At 41.5% G+C, this 15,284-nt stretch overlaps 1 protein-coding gene across 1 annotated transcript in view; it reads left to right on the top strand.

The window, feature by feature from the left end:
• The window catches only part of LOC308314286 (metabotropic glutamate receptor 8-like), a 245,923-nt gene extending 233,577 nt beyond the window's left edge, over positions 1-12,346 (top strand). Inside the window, exons 10-11 of the mRNA XM_080761827.1 lie at positions 5,758-6,007; positions 12,062-12,346. Of these exons, the coding sequence (XP_080617953.1) occupies positions 5,758-6,007; positions 12,062-12,111 (300 nt within the window). The 3' untranslated portion in view covers positions 12,112-12,346. The remainder of the gene's footprint in view (positions 1-5,757; positions 6,008-12,061) is intronic.
• The last annotated feature ends 2,938 nt before the right edge of the window (positions 12,347-15,284 follow it).

The raw sequence follows: 15,284 nt of genomic DNA, 5'->3' as shown, positions 1-15,284 counted from the left end.
TGGGTTAAATGTCAAGTATGAACATTACTTTCAGGTTTTCATCGTTGACGTGCTATACTGTTATCTACTACAAATACCATTAACATATTGAATGACTGGAGTTACTTCCAGAGGTGAAATGCCCCTTTAAGGGGAATGATTTACATAATTAGGACAAAAATGTACGTGTGGTTATACTACAAAGTAACAATGTGATTCAGGGGTGGTGTTGTGTTGATGGAAAAGGTTATTTGCAAGGGGCGCCCTGAGCCAGAAACATTTGAGAACTGCATGAGTAGTGTACATTTAATCATGGCTAATTATATGCGTTTCTGATAATAATGTGTTTTTCTGACGAGAAAAAACATGACATTGTGGTGATGAGTTCTCACTATACCCACTGTTTTTTTTATATATAGTTGTGTTGCCATGTTGATTTAGGGCAGTTATTCTCAAACCATATGGGTCTCATCCACTGCTGTGGATTGGCCCAATCCACGGTGGTGAGATAGACCATGAACCTTGTTTTGACCAGAAATATGCCATGATCTGGGACAAGGAGTTGGAGATAAAGGCGATTGAAGAGAAACAGATTAGAGTGGGCGCAGATGCGTGCGTTCCAGTGTTGTTCACAACATCATGCAGCTAGCGACCCAATGCTATACCGTGGAGTAGCATTACGACTTGATCGACTGTAAAAGATCAATTGCCGTAGATAGACCTACGTTATTGCCGCTAAGCGTGGTATTTGTTTATTAACGCAGATGGCAGGAAGCGTGTCTTGACCGGTGTTCCCCAGGGATCTATACTGGAGACCGTTGTTTTATCCCTCTACATCAAACCTCTTCACCAAAATTAGACATAAGCTCTTTTGGACACACCGACTCATTTTGTGTGTATTCCACAAGTTCAAATTAGTCTTTGCGATTTCAGGAGATAAACAATTACCTCAAGAACATTACAATGACTGTAATGTGACTTATTTGCAGATCATCTCATTTGGCTAGAAACACCTTTAAACCAAATATCAGCCATTTTTTATTAGTGTTCTTTTTTTTTGTATAGTGCACTTTGGTTTTGTAGCCTTTTGTAGGGCACTGTATGTCATTTACAGAATAGGGACGCCATGGGACTCTACAGTTGTTCTGTGCCAGTGACTTTAGCCTGTTTTGCAGAATCATGCGGCAACAGAAGGTCAACAACAGTATTTATTTTGAACCTCGTGGAAGTATTTTATTATATTATCACACAAGGATTACTCTTTTCCAAGTGCAAGGATGTGTTCAATGTGTATTTGATGGTGTGCTGCTTCATTCTAGATGGGAGCCCCTTTTGGTGTTTTAACTAAGCATTATGTTATACTTTAGCTATTGAAAAATAGCAGATCTACAAGCTCATAGCGCGCCACCGAGTGGCACGCTATGAGCTTGTAGCTCTGCTATTTTTTTGAAAAATCATAAAAATGCGGCACAACATGGTGTGACAACATTTTGAATATATATTCTTTCAGAACGTTTTTTTTATTTTGACGTCGGGGCCCAAATGGGATAAAACTATGTGATTGGACAAGGCACCGCCACCCCTGAGCAACCTACAGTATACTTTGCATGCAGGCATGTGTACGTACGTATACTGTAACTGACCCTGTGAGTGAGTGATGACGGCAATTCATTGGGAAACATTATTATTATCATCAAAATAATACTCATTGCAAATAATCGCAGGCCTCAGTAATACATTTTTCTGGTGAACACAACGACTTCCCTCTATGAAATGAAGAGGCTTTTGTAACAGCTGAGACAGCATTTTCCTTCCCCTTCCCTTATAGTCTCGGCCCGTATCAGTTGTTCTTTTTTTAATAGTCTTTACACTATGAATTTACCAGAAGTACTTTGAGATTAGACTTGTAATGTTCGAGCGTAGCTCAGCAGAAAAAGAACCTGACAAAATCTCGACATTATTGAGATCACCCTATTCTTCTGCCAACCAACGCGTTCTCACTCCCAAGGCGTCAAAGGGGGGGGGGGGAGATTTCGGACGGATTTGACCGGGTCACATGAGGACTATATACCGTAGGAGGGATGAGTTAGGATTCTGTCCCTTATCGGAAAACATTATCTCCAACGGTGCTGAGTTGGCTGAAGGGGACTCTTCGCAAAACACGCGGCAGGGCGACTCGCTCGCCTGACTGCTCGCTCGGTCGGTGGTGCCTCTCTCGTGGCTCAAGTCCTATCCTAAAGATAAACTATTTTCTTGAGGCAGCGAGAATCACTAGAATCAATTCTGGATCAATCAGTAATTGGTAGTATTAGGTGGTGATGGTTATATGCTTTAACCCATTCTGAACGGGAACCCATTTTGGTGTTGGCATCATGTTATGCTTTAGCTATTGAAAAATATAGCAGATCTACAAGCTCATAGCGCGCCACCGCGTCAGTCGAAGAACGACTGACATTTTTATAATCTGATCTCAGGTCAGAATGGGTTAATCAGACCAGTGTGTGTCCAGTGGATAAACCTCGTATGAATCTGATCTCAGGTCAGAATGGGTTAATGATCTCATGGGGAGAAGAACGTTATAGACACAGATCTGACACAGATCGGTGGCCATGTTGGTTCCGCCAACGAGCAGTGGGATCAGACCATATAGCTGAACCATAACAGACAGGATGGAACAAAGATAATAGCCATCGACAGTGTTGATTTTGGCAGAACATTTTGAATTTAGTTTTAGTCACAGTCTTTTAAATAGGGTTTCATTTAGTTTTAGTCACATTTTAGTCACCTGGAATGTCTTGGTGTTAGTCTAGTGTTATAGTCAAGTTTTAGTCGACTAAATATCATAAGTATTTTGGTGGGCCTTGATGCCGTGGAAATTAATGATTTCACACTTTACAACCATAAAAACAATATAGGCCTATAATGTATAATGCATCTTCTTAATGTGTCTCTATACAACAGAAATGCATGACAGAAAGGCCACTGCAGGCAGCTTTCTGTTGACAGAGTCCACTAACAAACGTTGGATCAGAAGATATACAGCAGCAGCTGTACAGGGATGTGCAGAGAGTGTCAGAGAGGAAGGGGCTGACATCCCATGAGAGGGCACTTTTGGACAAAAAATAGCAGATCTACAAGCTCACAACGCGTCGCAGCGCAATGCGTTGAGAGCTTGTAGATCTGGGAAAAAAAGCAATTCTCCTGAATTGAAAGGAATGTGGCATTTGCATTACTTTCACCATGTAGTAAATGCTGCATTCGTGGTCTGGAGAGGGTAAAAGGGCAGGGGCTGAAGCCCCCTTTGATGTCTATGTGTGCACGTCGCTGGCTATATATATACTGGTGAACAAGAAGCAAACTAAAGTATTTGGACTTCATTCTCTGCCCCCCCGGGTTCACTTCTTCACAACATCCGTCGCCTCGACAAAACACGTTTCATAGGTCCTTGAACGGCACGTACAGTATGGCCTATACTGTACCCCACACTGGGTTTGTAATTACAGTTATTTTTTGAGCAGCTGAATAAATAAATCACTGTTTTCCTCGCCGCCTCAATCTCCTTATACCACCGCCGCCATGTGTGTGGGACTCCCGGGGAAACGCACCATATGTTGGGTTTCCCCCCCCCCCCCCCCCCGTTCTCCGCCAACACACCCTGTGATGACTGATTTATACTCGGTTTGTCTCTAAACTGGAAATAGCAGATCTACAAGCTCACAGGGTGTCACAGTACTGTGCAGTGTGCACACAGTATGGTCGTCTATTCCCTGCCGTGCGACACAATGTATATACCAGTGGTTCTCGACGTGGGTTCCTCCTTGGGGCAGTTCCAAACCCTTTTGACCTTTAAACAGGTCCATTATGAATGGTCCAATTGGAACCATTTTGTACCCTCTCAGAGTTATAAGGGATCCTTGAAATGAATAAAAAAAGGTATATAATATAGATAATTATGAAGACGCACAATCCCATCCTCCGCCTTTTGGTGCTTTTCGCCAAACGTATAACAAAAAGTATAAAGGGGCTCCCGGCTCACTTTTTGACAATGCCCACGGCTTTTATTTCAACCTTGCTGTCTTTTTCCCTAGACGAGCACCCAATTCACGCCAGTGAAATAAGTCTACATGTGGGCAGAGTCCCCCCCCCACACACACACACACACACGCACACACACCCCAGCACTGTCAGTTTATACCGCTCCATGAGAGAGCTGTTAAGGCGCGCCTCGCCTTTTCCCTTAGCCAGTTACCATGGTTACACGAGTGGTGGTGTCTCCTCCGCAACAGCGGCGTTGTGTCACTGCAGAGCGCTGTGAGAGCAGGTGCATTCTGGACCTTCTGACAGCTGTGCTGGCTACTGGGGTTCCACCACCACTACACCAGTGTGTGCGTGCGTGTGTGTGCGTGCGTGTGCGTGCGTGTGTGCGTGTGTGCGCGTGTGTGTGTGTGTGTGTGCGTGTGTGCGTGTGTGCGTGTGTGCGTGTGTGTGTGTGTGTGTGTGTGTGTGTGTGTGTGTGTGTTAAAGGGGAATACCACTCATTTTCAGCATTGTATTATGTCATTAATAATATACCTTAGAGTTGTTGTGTGGAAATAATAAAAAAGTCCCCCCCATTCTGTGTTTCCTAGAACTGGAGGTCTGAAAATAATCTTTAACATTATGAAGTACATCTTTGTGATGTCACTGAGATGTGCTTTGTTGTTACTAATGTTACTAATGACCATAGAACAACTCTAAGGTATATTAATGACACAGTAAACTGTAAAATGAGTGGTATTCAGTGAATATTGTTTTTGGTGAAGGAAGCAACAGTCTGCTGCTGTGTGTGTGTGTGTCTGACTGATAGGATTAACAAACACAGCTGTAATACTTCAACATGATCCCACCATGGTGCAAATATACAGGGGTGCTTCCTATTGTTACTGATTACCTTTGTATTGCTGTTATCTGACAGTACTTTCCTTACTCTGCATCTGTAACTTTGCAATCTGGGAACCCATGGTAAAAACAAACATATTCGGTAAACCTCTGGAGGCACCACCTCCTAATTTTGTTTAGAAACAGGAACTTGGTTTGGCTATACCCTCCTCTACCTCCCGGGTGCTCCTGTGTGTATTCCTACTAACAACAACACTACATGTTTAGGGCAGTGGTATTGCGCTAACAGCAGAATCTGTCTTGAGAGATTGGCAACTTTGTAATTACTCTGAACCAGTGTTTTTGGCAGCAAATTTAGATTTTAGTTTTAGTCATAGTCTCTTGAATAGTTTTCATTTAGTTTTAGTCACATTTTAGTCACCTGGAATATTTTGGTGTTAGTCTAGTTTTAGTCGACTAAATCTACAGTTGATTTAGTCGACTGAAATGTATTTTGGCGGGCCTTGATGCCGTCGTAATGCCAGTTTTTACACTTGCTGAAAATAGCTGATCTACAAGCTCACAACACGTCGCGTAGATCTGCTATTTTCAGCATGAAACCAAGTGTAAAATGACATGTACTGGATCTCTTATCCACTAGGCCCTTCCAAACATTTTAGTCTGGTTTCTAGTAATCTGTTGGCGACATTTAGCTTATAGTTTTAGTCATAATAGCTTTAGTTTTCATTTAGTTTTTGTCAGTGAAAAAAGGTACGGTAGTCGACAAAAACAAACACTGCTCTGAGCTGCTGTGCTTGCATGCCTCCCCTGGAGGACGGCTGCCATTCCCCGGTCGGGCAGGCGGGCCTCAATAAAGCTACATCCATCTTTATCGACCTCTTATCGTCTCTTCCTCTCTAGATGTACATCCAGACGGCCACGCTGACCGTGTCCCTCAGCCTGAGCGCCTCGGTGTCCCTGGGCATGCTCTACATGCCCAAGGTGTACATCATCATCGTCCACCCGGAGCAGAACGTGCCCAAGCGCAAGCGCAGCTTCAAGGCCATCGTCACGGCGGCCACCATGACCAGCAAGCTCTCCCAGCTGGCGTCGTCGGAGCGGCCCAACGGCGAGGTGAAGACGGAGCTGTGCGAGGGCGTGGAGGCCAGCGGTAAGAGACAGTCCTGAGTGTGAGTTTCATAGGGCTTTGAGAAAACCAGTCGACTAAATCCACTAGTCGACCTTGTTGGTACTAGTTGACTAGTTGATAAGGGGGGAAAATGATTTTTTTTGTTTGTTTTTTTTCCCCGTTTTTGTAGGCCTCAAGATCAGCTAGAATGTTAGATTGTATTCACAATTTTTACATAATAGGTAGTTAAACAACTATTCGACTTGTCGACTAGTAAACTAGGCAACAAAACTCACTAAAAGTGAAAGCCCTTTTGACAGCTAATTTTAGTCGACGAAATCTAAATCGTCAACTAAAATTGTTATTCCAACCAGTTCCTTTCCCCTCCATCAGGCGCCCCGGCTGGCCAGGGGGAGGCAGTTTAGTGACCAGGATTACTGCATGTTTTTTTGTGAGGGTACCTACCCTATAGGGGACACGGGGAGAACATGCAAACTCCACACAGAAAGGCCATTTTGCCAAGAAAAACCTTTGATACTAATATAAATTAGTATAAAAAAGCGTTTGTATATGGTACCTCTTTCGAAGCAAATAGAAAATAATAATAATAATAATAATAATAATAATAGTACGCAAGGATAATAGTTTTTATTTAATGTTTATTAGTAAACTGAAATAGTCACCGAACTGGTATGACAAAACTGTGAATGTTTGCTTGTTCCTTCAATCGTAAACACATTAAAGTGTTCTCGGTGTGTTTGCACGGTATGAATAAAGGATCAATTGAATAAAGGATCAAAGGAACAATAACTTCACTGTATAAATTAAGGATATAACGTACTGTACAGTACAATGAAACAAGAATATCAGGGCTCCTTGCTAGTAGTGTCTTTTCCGTTGTCGCTGCACTTTAAATATCTCTGCTGAAGATAGCTGATAGCTTGTCGACGTTTATTCCAGAATACGGATGCTGGGGTTTAAGTGGTTACCAATGCCAAGACCGAGATCTATTTACAGATATTTTACACAAGGTCCACTTGTATTGCATTCGCCTGGCGATTAAATCATTGTTATTACTCTGTCACACAACGGTGTGACATGCCGACAACACCTGCAGCATATGCCGTGAGCTTTGAGATGAGTTTAAATTGAGCTTAATGATAACTTGTTGTTTTGAGACTGGCGACTGATTGATGAGGTCAAAGTCATAAAGTTGTTTGTTGCCTAACAAGAGCTGTCACTGAGCACAGCATGATTCACTTGACTCGTGGCAGACATGTTAATTAAACAGTGCACGAGCTGTCCTGCTAAATTAGTCATGAACTGACATAAACGGTCAAATATAGCTGTGAACACTGGCATAGCTTGCCCCGAAAGTCCCAGAAGTTAAATAGTCAAAGCTCTACATTCTTGATTTGAAATTAAAATTGCTCTCTGTCTCTCCTGCTCTAAACTTGAAATAACATTTCAGAACCCATTATCGGTCACACTTTTATAGTGTTACATTTTCAATTTAGTAATACATTTAGCTTCATCACTTTCCATTTGCACTTGCTTAGCCTGTATCATGTATGATTTCTCTCTCCTGATTGGAGGAAATTGGTGTCCTGTATAGAGGGTATGCGCGTGACATCATCATCATACCAGGAAGTTATGCGGAAATGCCTACTGAGTGGCAAAAAACGACTTTCTGGACTTGACAGACCGTACATCCAAACAGAAAAGTAATATTTGATTGCATTAAATGACTTTAATCAACATTAAACTCACTTTGTCACTCACTTGGCCACTCGATTTGCCACTCAATCTGCCATTCACTTTATGCATGCGCATACGCTTTATAGGGGAAAAGTGGAAAAGTGACTATCAATCTGGCTATTAAATCGACCTACGATAATTAGTTTCTTTACAGAAATAAACATCATCATTCGACATATTTTACCGCCTTTGTTTACATGCTAGTAGCGCTCGTTGACTGTGTTTGTTTGACAACAACGTCATCTGCTTTCCTACTATTATGATTGGTTGGTATGAACCAATCGCCGAAGACTGACGCTTTGACAACACCCATTCCAGAAACTGCTGCCGTGGGGGAGCGCTTTCAGTCTGAATAATGAAGTGAGACGAAATTAAAATTCAGACTGAGTGTCAGGCTAATGTCAGGCTAGTGTCACTCCTGTCTGATTGGACATTATATTGTCCAATCTATTTTCTCATCTACTACCTCACAACGCCTCTCATTTGTGAACTTGGCAAACTTTAGGGGCTGCCTAGTGCGTGTCTGTGTTGCTGGAAATGAGTACTTTTGCTCAGCTACCCTGGGTAAATAAAGAAAGGGGTTTTGACTTGTCTTTCTGTGTTTTACATCCACTCACTCATGTGCAGCTGCGGACGCACTTCTTTCCGCTTCCTCCACCAGTGATAATATTCACGTGGTACAGCCACAGGTCTGGGATCAGTTGGTTTTCTTCTTCCGTGTTGATTCATCTGTGCAGCCTTGGGTTGAAAAACTGATTTTAGGTCAGTTTTTTTTATAGCTTCGATACTGTATGACAGAGATCATATTGTTTTAGTCATGCACTGTCGAAAAGGTATCGAAGTATATCCCTACTTTTGACAACCCTACAAGGCACACAGATGTAATATAAGTGCTTTCCAAGCTTTTCAGTAAATGATAAATACATAAGTACCGGTAAGTATGGGGTGCATAGTTTAGACTAGTCATTGGTTAGACATGGGTTAAGGTTAGGTTTAGGTGTGCTGCTCCGTGGGAGGTTAGGTTTACGGTGTGGGTTTGAGATAGGTTGTAGTCGGAGGACTAATGACTGGTCTTACCAATGACTAGTCTAAACCAAATACTGTCTAAACTAAGTACTGCACCCGTAAGTATATATATTATAGTTTATGATGCATCTCCATAACCACTTGAACACTATAGCGTCCCTTAGGCGAATATTGTGGGGGGGAAAAATCTGTGTAGAGTGAAAAAAGACCCAAGTATGACTCACGGTCAACTCCCAGTCAAGTATACGGTATAGGGTTTAAGTGGTTACGTTATCAAAATGAACAAAATGGCATATCGGCACATTTAGATAACAAAAGGTAACATTAAACTATATAGCTTTTTATATCGTTGTTGTCGGATGGAACCTTGTAGTCCAAAAACGTTCCTTTTTTATTATGATTTAAAAAACGATTTAAAACTGTGAAAATAGCCGAGGCACCACTTTTGTGTGAAACTCTTGCATTACGAAGTATGTGCAAAAACATAAAAACGTGAAACTTTGGAGATATGAGGTTTCTGCCCGGCAACAGAGATGTACTTTATAAATGGCCCACTATTTACGCTCCATAGGACTGGTATTATAGCTGTGAAAGTCTCTCTGGTGATAGACAGAGACCTGGATTTAACGTAGGCTATATATATATATATGTGTCTCCACTCTCCATTTTGTTAAAAGGAGTCACCCATGGGAATTGATCTGACGAGGCAAAATTGTTGACTACTCGAATTTAGACTTCAAAGCCCTCTCTCTCTCTCTCTCTCTCTCTGGTGACCATGAAGTGTGGGAGTTTGTTACAGGCAAAGCCTCAGCTTGTTTACTCTTTTGTGCTGACTGAACTCCATTCCTCCTTATCTAACAACAGTAAATTGGCTGAATTCCAACATCTCGTGAATGTGTTGTATTTTAATCTCAGACGTCACACAGCACAGGAGTAAAGTGTTGTAGCGCTACCGGCTTTGTATAGGGTAGTTGATTGATTTATTAGCATAGCATAAATACATGTCATCAATAAATACAAACACTATATACAAATACAAAAGATATGGGAAAATTACATTTACCTCCCCTTCTGGTCTCCTGAGAGAAGTGTCCCTCGGCAACTGTATTTTTTCAATTTTTCTTTTTAATAATTGTGTACGGCTGTACACGGTTTGATTTACTGTATACTGATTTCTCTCTCTCTCTCTCTCTCTCTCTCTCTCTCTCTCTCTTTCCCACGTTTTGTTCAAAGACATAACACCCGTTAATATCTCTGCCCTGATTCTTGAAGCTTTTTTTTGTTTGTTTGTTTTTTACTTCATAATGTGTTGATTTGTGATAATTTTATTGAACATAATGTGACAATATCATAAGGCTTTGGTCTCATTTTCTTAATCCAGTGCTAATCCAGTGCTTCGGGGCCGCTCGCTATAAGAGAAGATTTAATTGAAAAGTTTCTTGATTTAAAGAAATCTTCCAAAATAGTCGATCTCTACAAGCTCACAACTCAGTCAAACTGCAATGTGTTCAACTTGTAGATCTGCTATTTTCGAATAGCAGAATAGGGCTAAAGTGGTTAAAGACCTTAATTGTGAAATGAAAAATACTTTTTTAATTTAGACAATATCCATGGCCATCATATGGTCATACCTAACAATTGATGCCAAAACTATTGGAAAATCATCTTTGTGTATTTATATCAAAAGTCCAATTTGAAATACTTCCTTTAAACAAAAACTTGATGCGTGATGACGTGTCAAGTCCAGCATGAATAAAAATGAAGCTTGATTCCATTCACCTGTTTTATTCCCTGCTGCACGTCCGTCCAAACGCAGCTGATGTTGATTACAGAACTACTCATTCAAGATAACATCCAGACAGTGCATTAAGGGCCTTTCAAACGTGAAGCGGTATAACGCGCCTATAGTTCATTTTCAATGAGACCTGTGTATTTACGTGAGCGTGCGTGCTCGTCTCGTGCACACGCCCGCGACACCTGGATTCTGTTTAGCTTTGTTGTTACGCTTGCGTTGTCGCGCCTCTCTTGAGCAGACCTGTAGCAGACCTGTCGTTGAGCCAGGCAACAACGCCTGCGTTCCTCGCTTCCCGTTTGAAAGGCTTTACTCGCTTTACTCGTTTTTAACTTACTCAGCAAGCTAAAATATGTATCTGAAAATATTATAGGTTAGAAATAATCCACAAGCTTTGCTGCCCGTCTCTCTGTGACTTTGTAAAGAAACAAACTGCACGTGTGTGTGTGTGTGTGTGTGTGTGTGTGTGTGTGTGTGTGTGTGTGTGTGTGTGTGTGTGTGTGTGTGTGTGTGTGTGTGTGTGTGTGTGTGTGTGTGTGTGTGTGTGTGTGTGTGTGTGTGTGTGTGTGTGTGTCGTGCATGTAGCGTATCTACGTCCCAATGTTCTGATTGGTTAAAAATAAAACACACAGCTTTCCGTTTCAGCGTGAAACTAAGAAATAAAGTGCCTCTATTTTTCATTGCACTACGTCTTTTCACTGATTCCGATGCTATAGCATACAATAGTAACAATTGTATACCAGCTCCTCCTCAAGGACCTTGAGAACCACTGTTCTTGTAAGTGATATTGTGTGACAGTTTTAAAAGGTTAAAGCTGTATATTCTGATAGTAATCATTGCTATACAATGTGTTCAGTAACTGGGGTGTCCCTGTCTGTCTCTCCGGCTCTTTAATGTCTGCTCATTTCATCACTTCCAATTTCACTTGTTTAATCTGTATCCTGACTGAGTTCTCTATCCTGATTGGATACAATTGGTATCCCAAAGACACGGAGACTGCTTTTACTGAACAAACACAAACTACTATAATGAGTACTATCAGAATATCAGTATCAGCAAGTGTAATATTGCAATTATACAACAGTTACCCTTAAAACTAAGAGAATCCCTGAAAAAACATTGTTTTAATGACAGATGTAGTCACTACTACCACAAATGTTCCAAGAAACTAGCTAGCCTAGCCACAGAGTTTGCTGCGCTCTGAGAGAACAGAGCAGCTGAATTCTTTGTTTTGATTAGAGTGGTGCTTGGAGTGGTGCTCGTTTGAACCACGGCTAGGAGGCTGATTGCTTCCTCGAAACGACCTGTTGTATAATAACATAACAACAACATAACACTTATATAACCAAAGAAATTTGCTTACCCTATAATATACCCAAAACCCTAGGCCAAAAAGATCCACAGTAGGAACATTGGGGTTTGGCTTTGCAAAAAAAAAGTTTTGCGTGCGTTGCACTTTTGAAAGTTGGAAAATAACCTCCTGTTCTTTTCTCTCTCTCTCTGTCTCTCTTTTCCTCCAGTTCCATCAACCAAAACAACATATGTCAGCTACACAAATCACGCTATTTGAAGGGTGACGACGATGAAGCCTCGGAAATGACAAGGATTTCACACCCGCTCCTCAGAAGTGCCGAGAAGAGTCGAGACAACCTGAGGACTTCCAGCCAAGCACAAGACATTTTGACGATGTTGCTCCGCGTCAACGAAACATGGCGCAGCAGGAGGCAGCATATACTGTTATGGAATCGGTGTGTTCTCGGCTTGTTTTAATTTCAAGGACCTGCACGTTACTCTGAGAGCGTACAAATGGGTCCATTCGGGGGTTCCATTTGTAAGCCCTCAGAGCTGTAAAGGGCCGAGATGGACCCCGCCACACAGGGTCCAAGCTTGGGCCCCACTTTGAGAACGTCTGTACTCAAACTAAACATGTCTGTGTGCGTGTGCGGGTGCGTGTGCGTGTGTGGTTGTTTTTCTTTCCTGTTTACATGGGCCTGCTACAGACATGACGAATCATGAACTTTTAAAAACTGTCGTGCCAGCAAACCGCCGCGCTAGCAAACACGAGACGCAAGATGGAAAAATACTGGGGGGGGGGGGGGGGGGGGGACAATTCAAAAAGAGTTACTAAAATAAAAGAGTTTGTTGGGACCAACAATGTTAGATGTTATTCTAATTGTACGTTTAAAAAAAATAATAATAATGATTTGTGGTTGTGAAAAATTAATGAATTCTTCTTGTCTCATGTCATTCGTCTGAGCTGCAATTATGAGATGAGTTTGTCACTGTATCGGCTATAACCCAATGGTATAGCCTTTTGGTTGTGAAATCTGTAAATGCCATGGTTTAAAAGCATGCCAATTTTTTATACAAATACTTTATTTATAATAAAGGAATGTTTCGCAAAGTGTGTAGCATGTATTTATCTTATCTTTTTTTTTGTTTTTTTCGTGCCCAGACGGGGGAGCGACTGACGCACCTAGTCATTCATTTTCAATGAGAAGTGTCGACGCGCGAAGTTTGAGATTATGCAGACCTGGAGCCACAGACGTGCGGAGAGTGTTAGAGAGGCAGGGGCTGAAATCTCGTAAGAGGGCACTTTTGGACAAAAATAGTGAACATAGCAAATCTACAAGCTCACAACGCGTGGCAGCGCGAAGCATTGAGAGTTTGTACATCAGCTATGTTCGGGGTGCAACCCAGCACTCTTTATAGCTAGTGGAGATGCGGGCGTACGACATGGATTTCTAACCAAATTTGTTCAGCGCAAAATACTGTGTTCAAGGTCAGGACACAGAAAAACCGTTCTCCTGAATGCTGCCTTCCGGCATGGCAAGGAAAGGAGTGGCATTTGCATTTATTTCGCCATAATAAATGCTGCATTCGTGGTCTGGAAAGGGCAGTTGTTTTACAGACGGGTAAAAGGGCAGGCGCTGAAGCCCTGTTTGATTTATATGTGTGCACGTCCCTGCCTGGAGCTGATCCAGGCCTGCGTCACTCGCTCCCCGTCCGAAAGGACCTTAAGAAAAGAAGTTTAGTTGAAAGGCATGTGCGTAGGAGAAGACCAGGCGAAGGTGCCCCAACGCACTGAAAGGAAAAAAACCTTTGCACACTGTCTTCAATCGCAAGAAAATAAGTTTAGTTATATAACAACATTTCAGTCTGACCTTCTTGTTGTTCGGTTATCTTAAAGACCTACTAAAGTGAAAAATAAGTTTTTCACACTTTTAGACCACATCTGTGGTCATCATAATGGGCATACCTAACAATGGATGCCAAACATTTTCATTTTTGTGTATTTTATTTTTATATAAAAAGTCCATACAAATCGAATTTTAATTAATTCCTGAAAACGAAAACGTGCTGCGTGATGACGTGTCGAGGCCCACACCAATAAGGGGACTGCCCTATAAGGTTCGACCTCCCGTTAGTTCGGCCGGATTAAGGTCAATTAAGGTTAATTGCGGAAATGGTAATTGCGGAAATTGCGGAAATGGTGGAAATGGAAATTGCGGAAATTGCGGAAATGGAAATTGTGGAAATTGCGGAAATGGAAATTGCGGAAATGGTAATTGCGGAAATTGCGGAAATGGAAATTGCGGAAATTGCGGAAATGCGGAAATGGAAATTGCGGAAATTGCGGAAATGGTAATTGCGGAAATTGCGGAAATTGTGGAAATGGAAATTGCGGAAATGGAAATTGAGGAAATTGCGGAAATTGCTCTTCACTTATAGCTATCTATTTTCAGGTAGATTGTTTTATTTTACTCAGTCAGCCATATCACTACTCATTTTTTTTCATGAAAAAGGTCATAGCTGGGTAATCTATTTTCAGGCAAATTGTGTTTATTGTACTCATAGACAGGCAGGCAGACAGCTACTCATGGACAATTGGACAGGCAGGAAGGCAGACAGCTACTCATAGACAGACAGACAGCTACTCATGGACAATTGGACAGGCAGGAAGGTATTGTAATAAATGTGGGTTTTCTATAGTCCGTAAATATCAGCCCTGGAAGCACCACAGACATGGTACAAATAGCAACCTTTATTATAATGCTGGATGAATACATAGAAATAGTATGCAGAATATAACGAATACAGTGAACACATGAACCCATCTATTAAAACCTAGTAGCTGTATAAACTCTGTATAAATATAATGTCTATTAGAAAGCAGTGTACACAATACAATGTGGCTTAAATAAGCAGTGTACACAATACACGATACAATGTCTTTGTATCTGGCTCCCATATGTGTTTTATATCCCCACAAATAACCAATTTTAAACAATCAGGCTCTCATATCATATGGGTGCTTTAATGGAAATTGCTCTAGGAACAGCTCAACTGATTTTGTCCTCATCGTGATGTCATCAATGTCACCCTACTGTATATTTCCTCCTCTTCTTCAGTCTTCAGTTCCAAATGTGCATTTCCACTTACAATGTCCGCCATTGTTGATTTTCCAAACTGGCATGGAATGGAAACAAGCCTGGTTTTATCTAGCGTCAGTATTATAATGACTCAAATATTAAATAATCTGCATATCAGCGCCCCCGCCACCTCAGGACTTTGTGGTATTGCAGCTAAAACTGCCTTCAAAGTCCAGAAAGAAATGCCATGGACTGGTTATATCAGAGTGGTGATTGAGGCTCAAACCATTAGAAATAATTTGAGGGATATAGACAATAATATGATATCAAATATTAAAAACAGTTTTAAAATGCATGTTATTTCTGCTTT

The sequence above is a fragment of the Protomyctophum bolini genome (assembly GCF_963924005.1).
Source record: "Protomyctophum bolini genome assembly, chromosome: 4".
NCBI classification, from domain to species: Eukaryota; Metazoa; Chordata; class Actinopteri; order Myctophiformes; family Myctophidae; genus Protomyctophum; species Protomyctophum bolini.
Note: the sequence above shows the minus strand (reverse complement) of the source record. Positions and strands in the feature narration are given on the sequence as shown.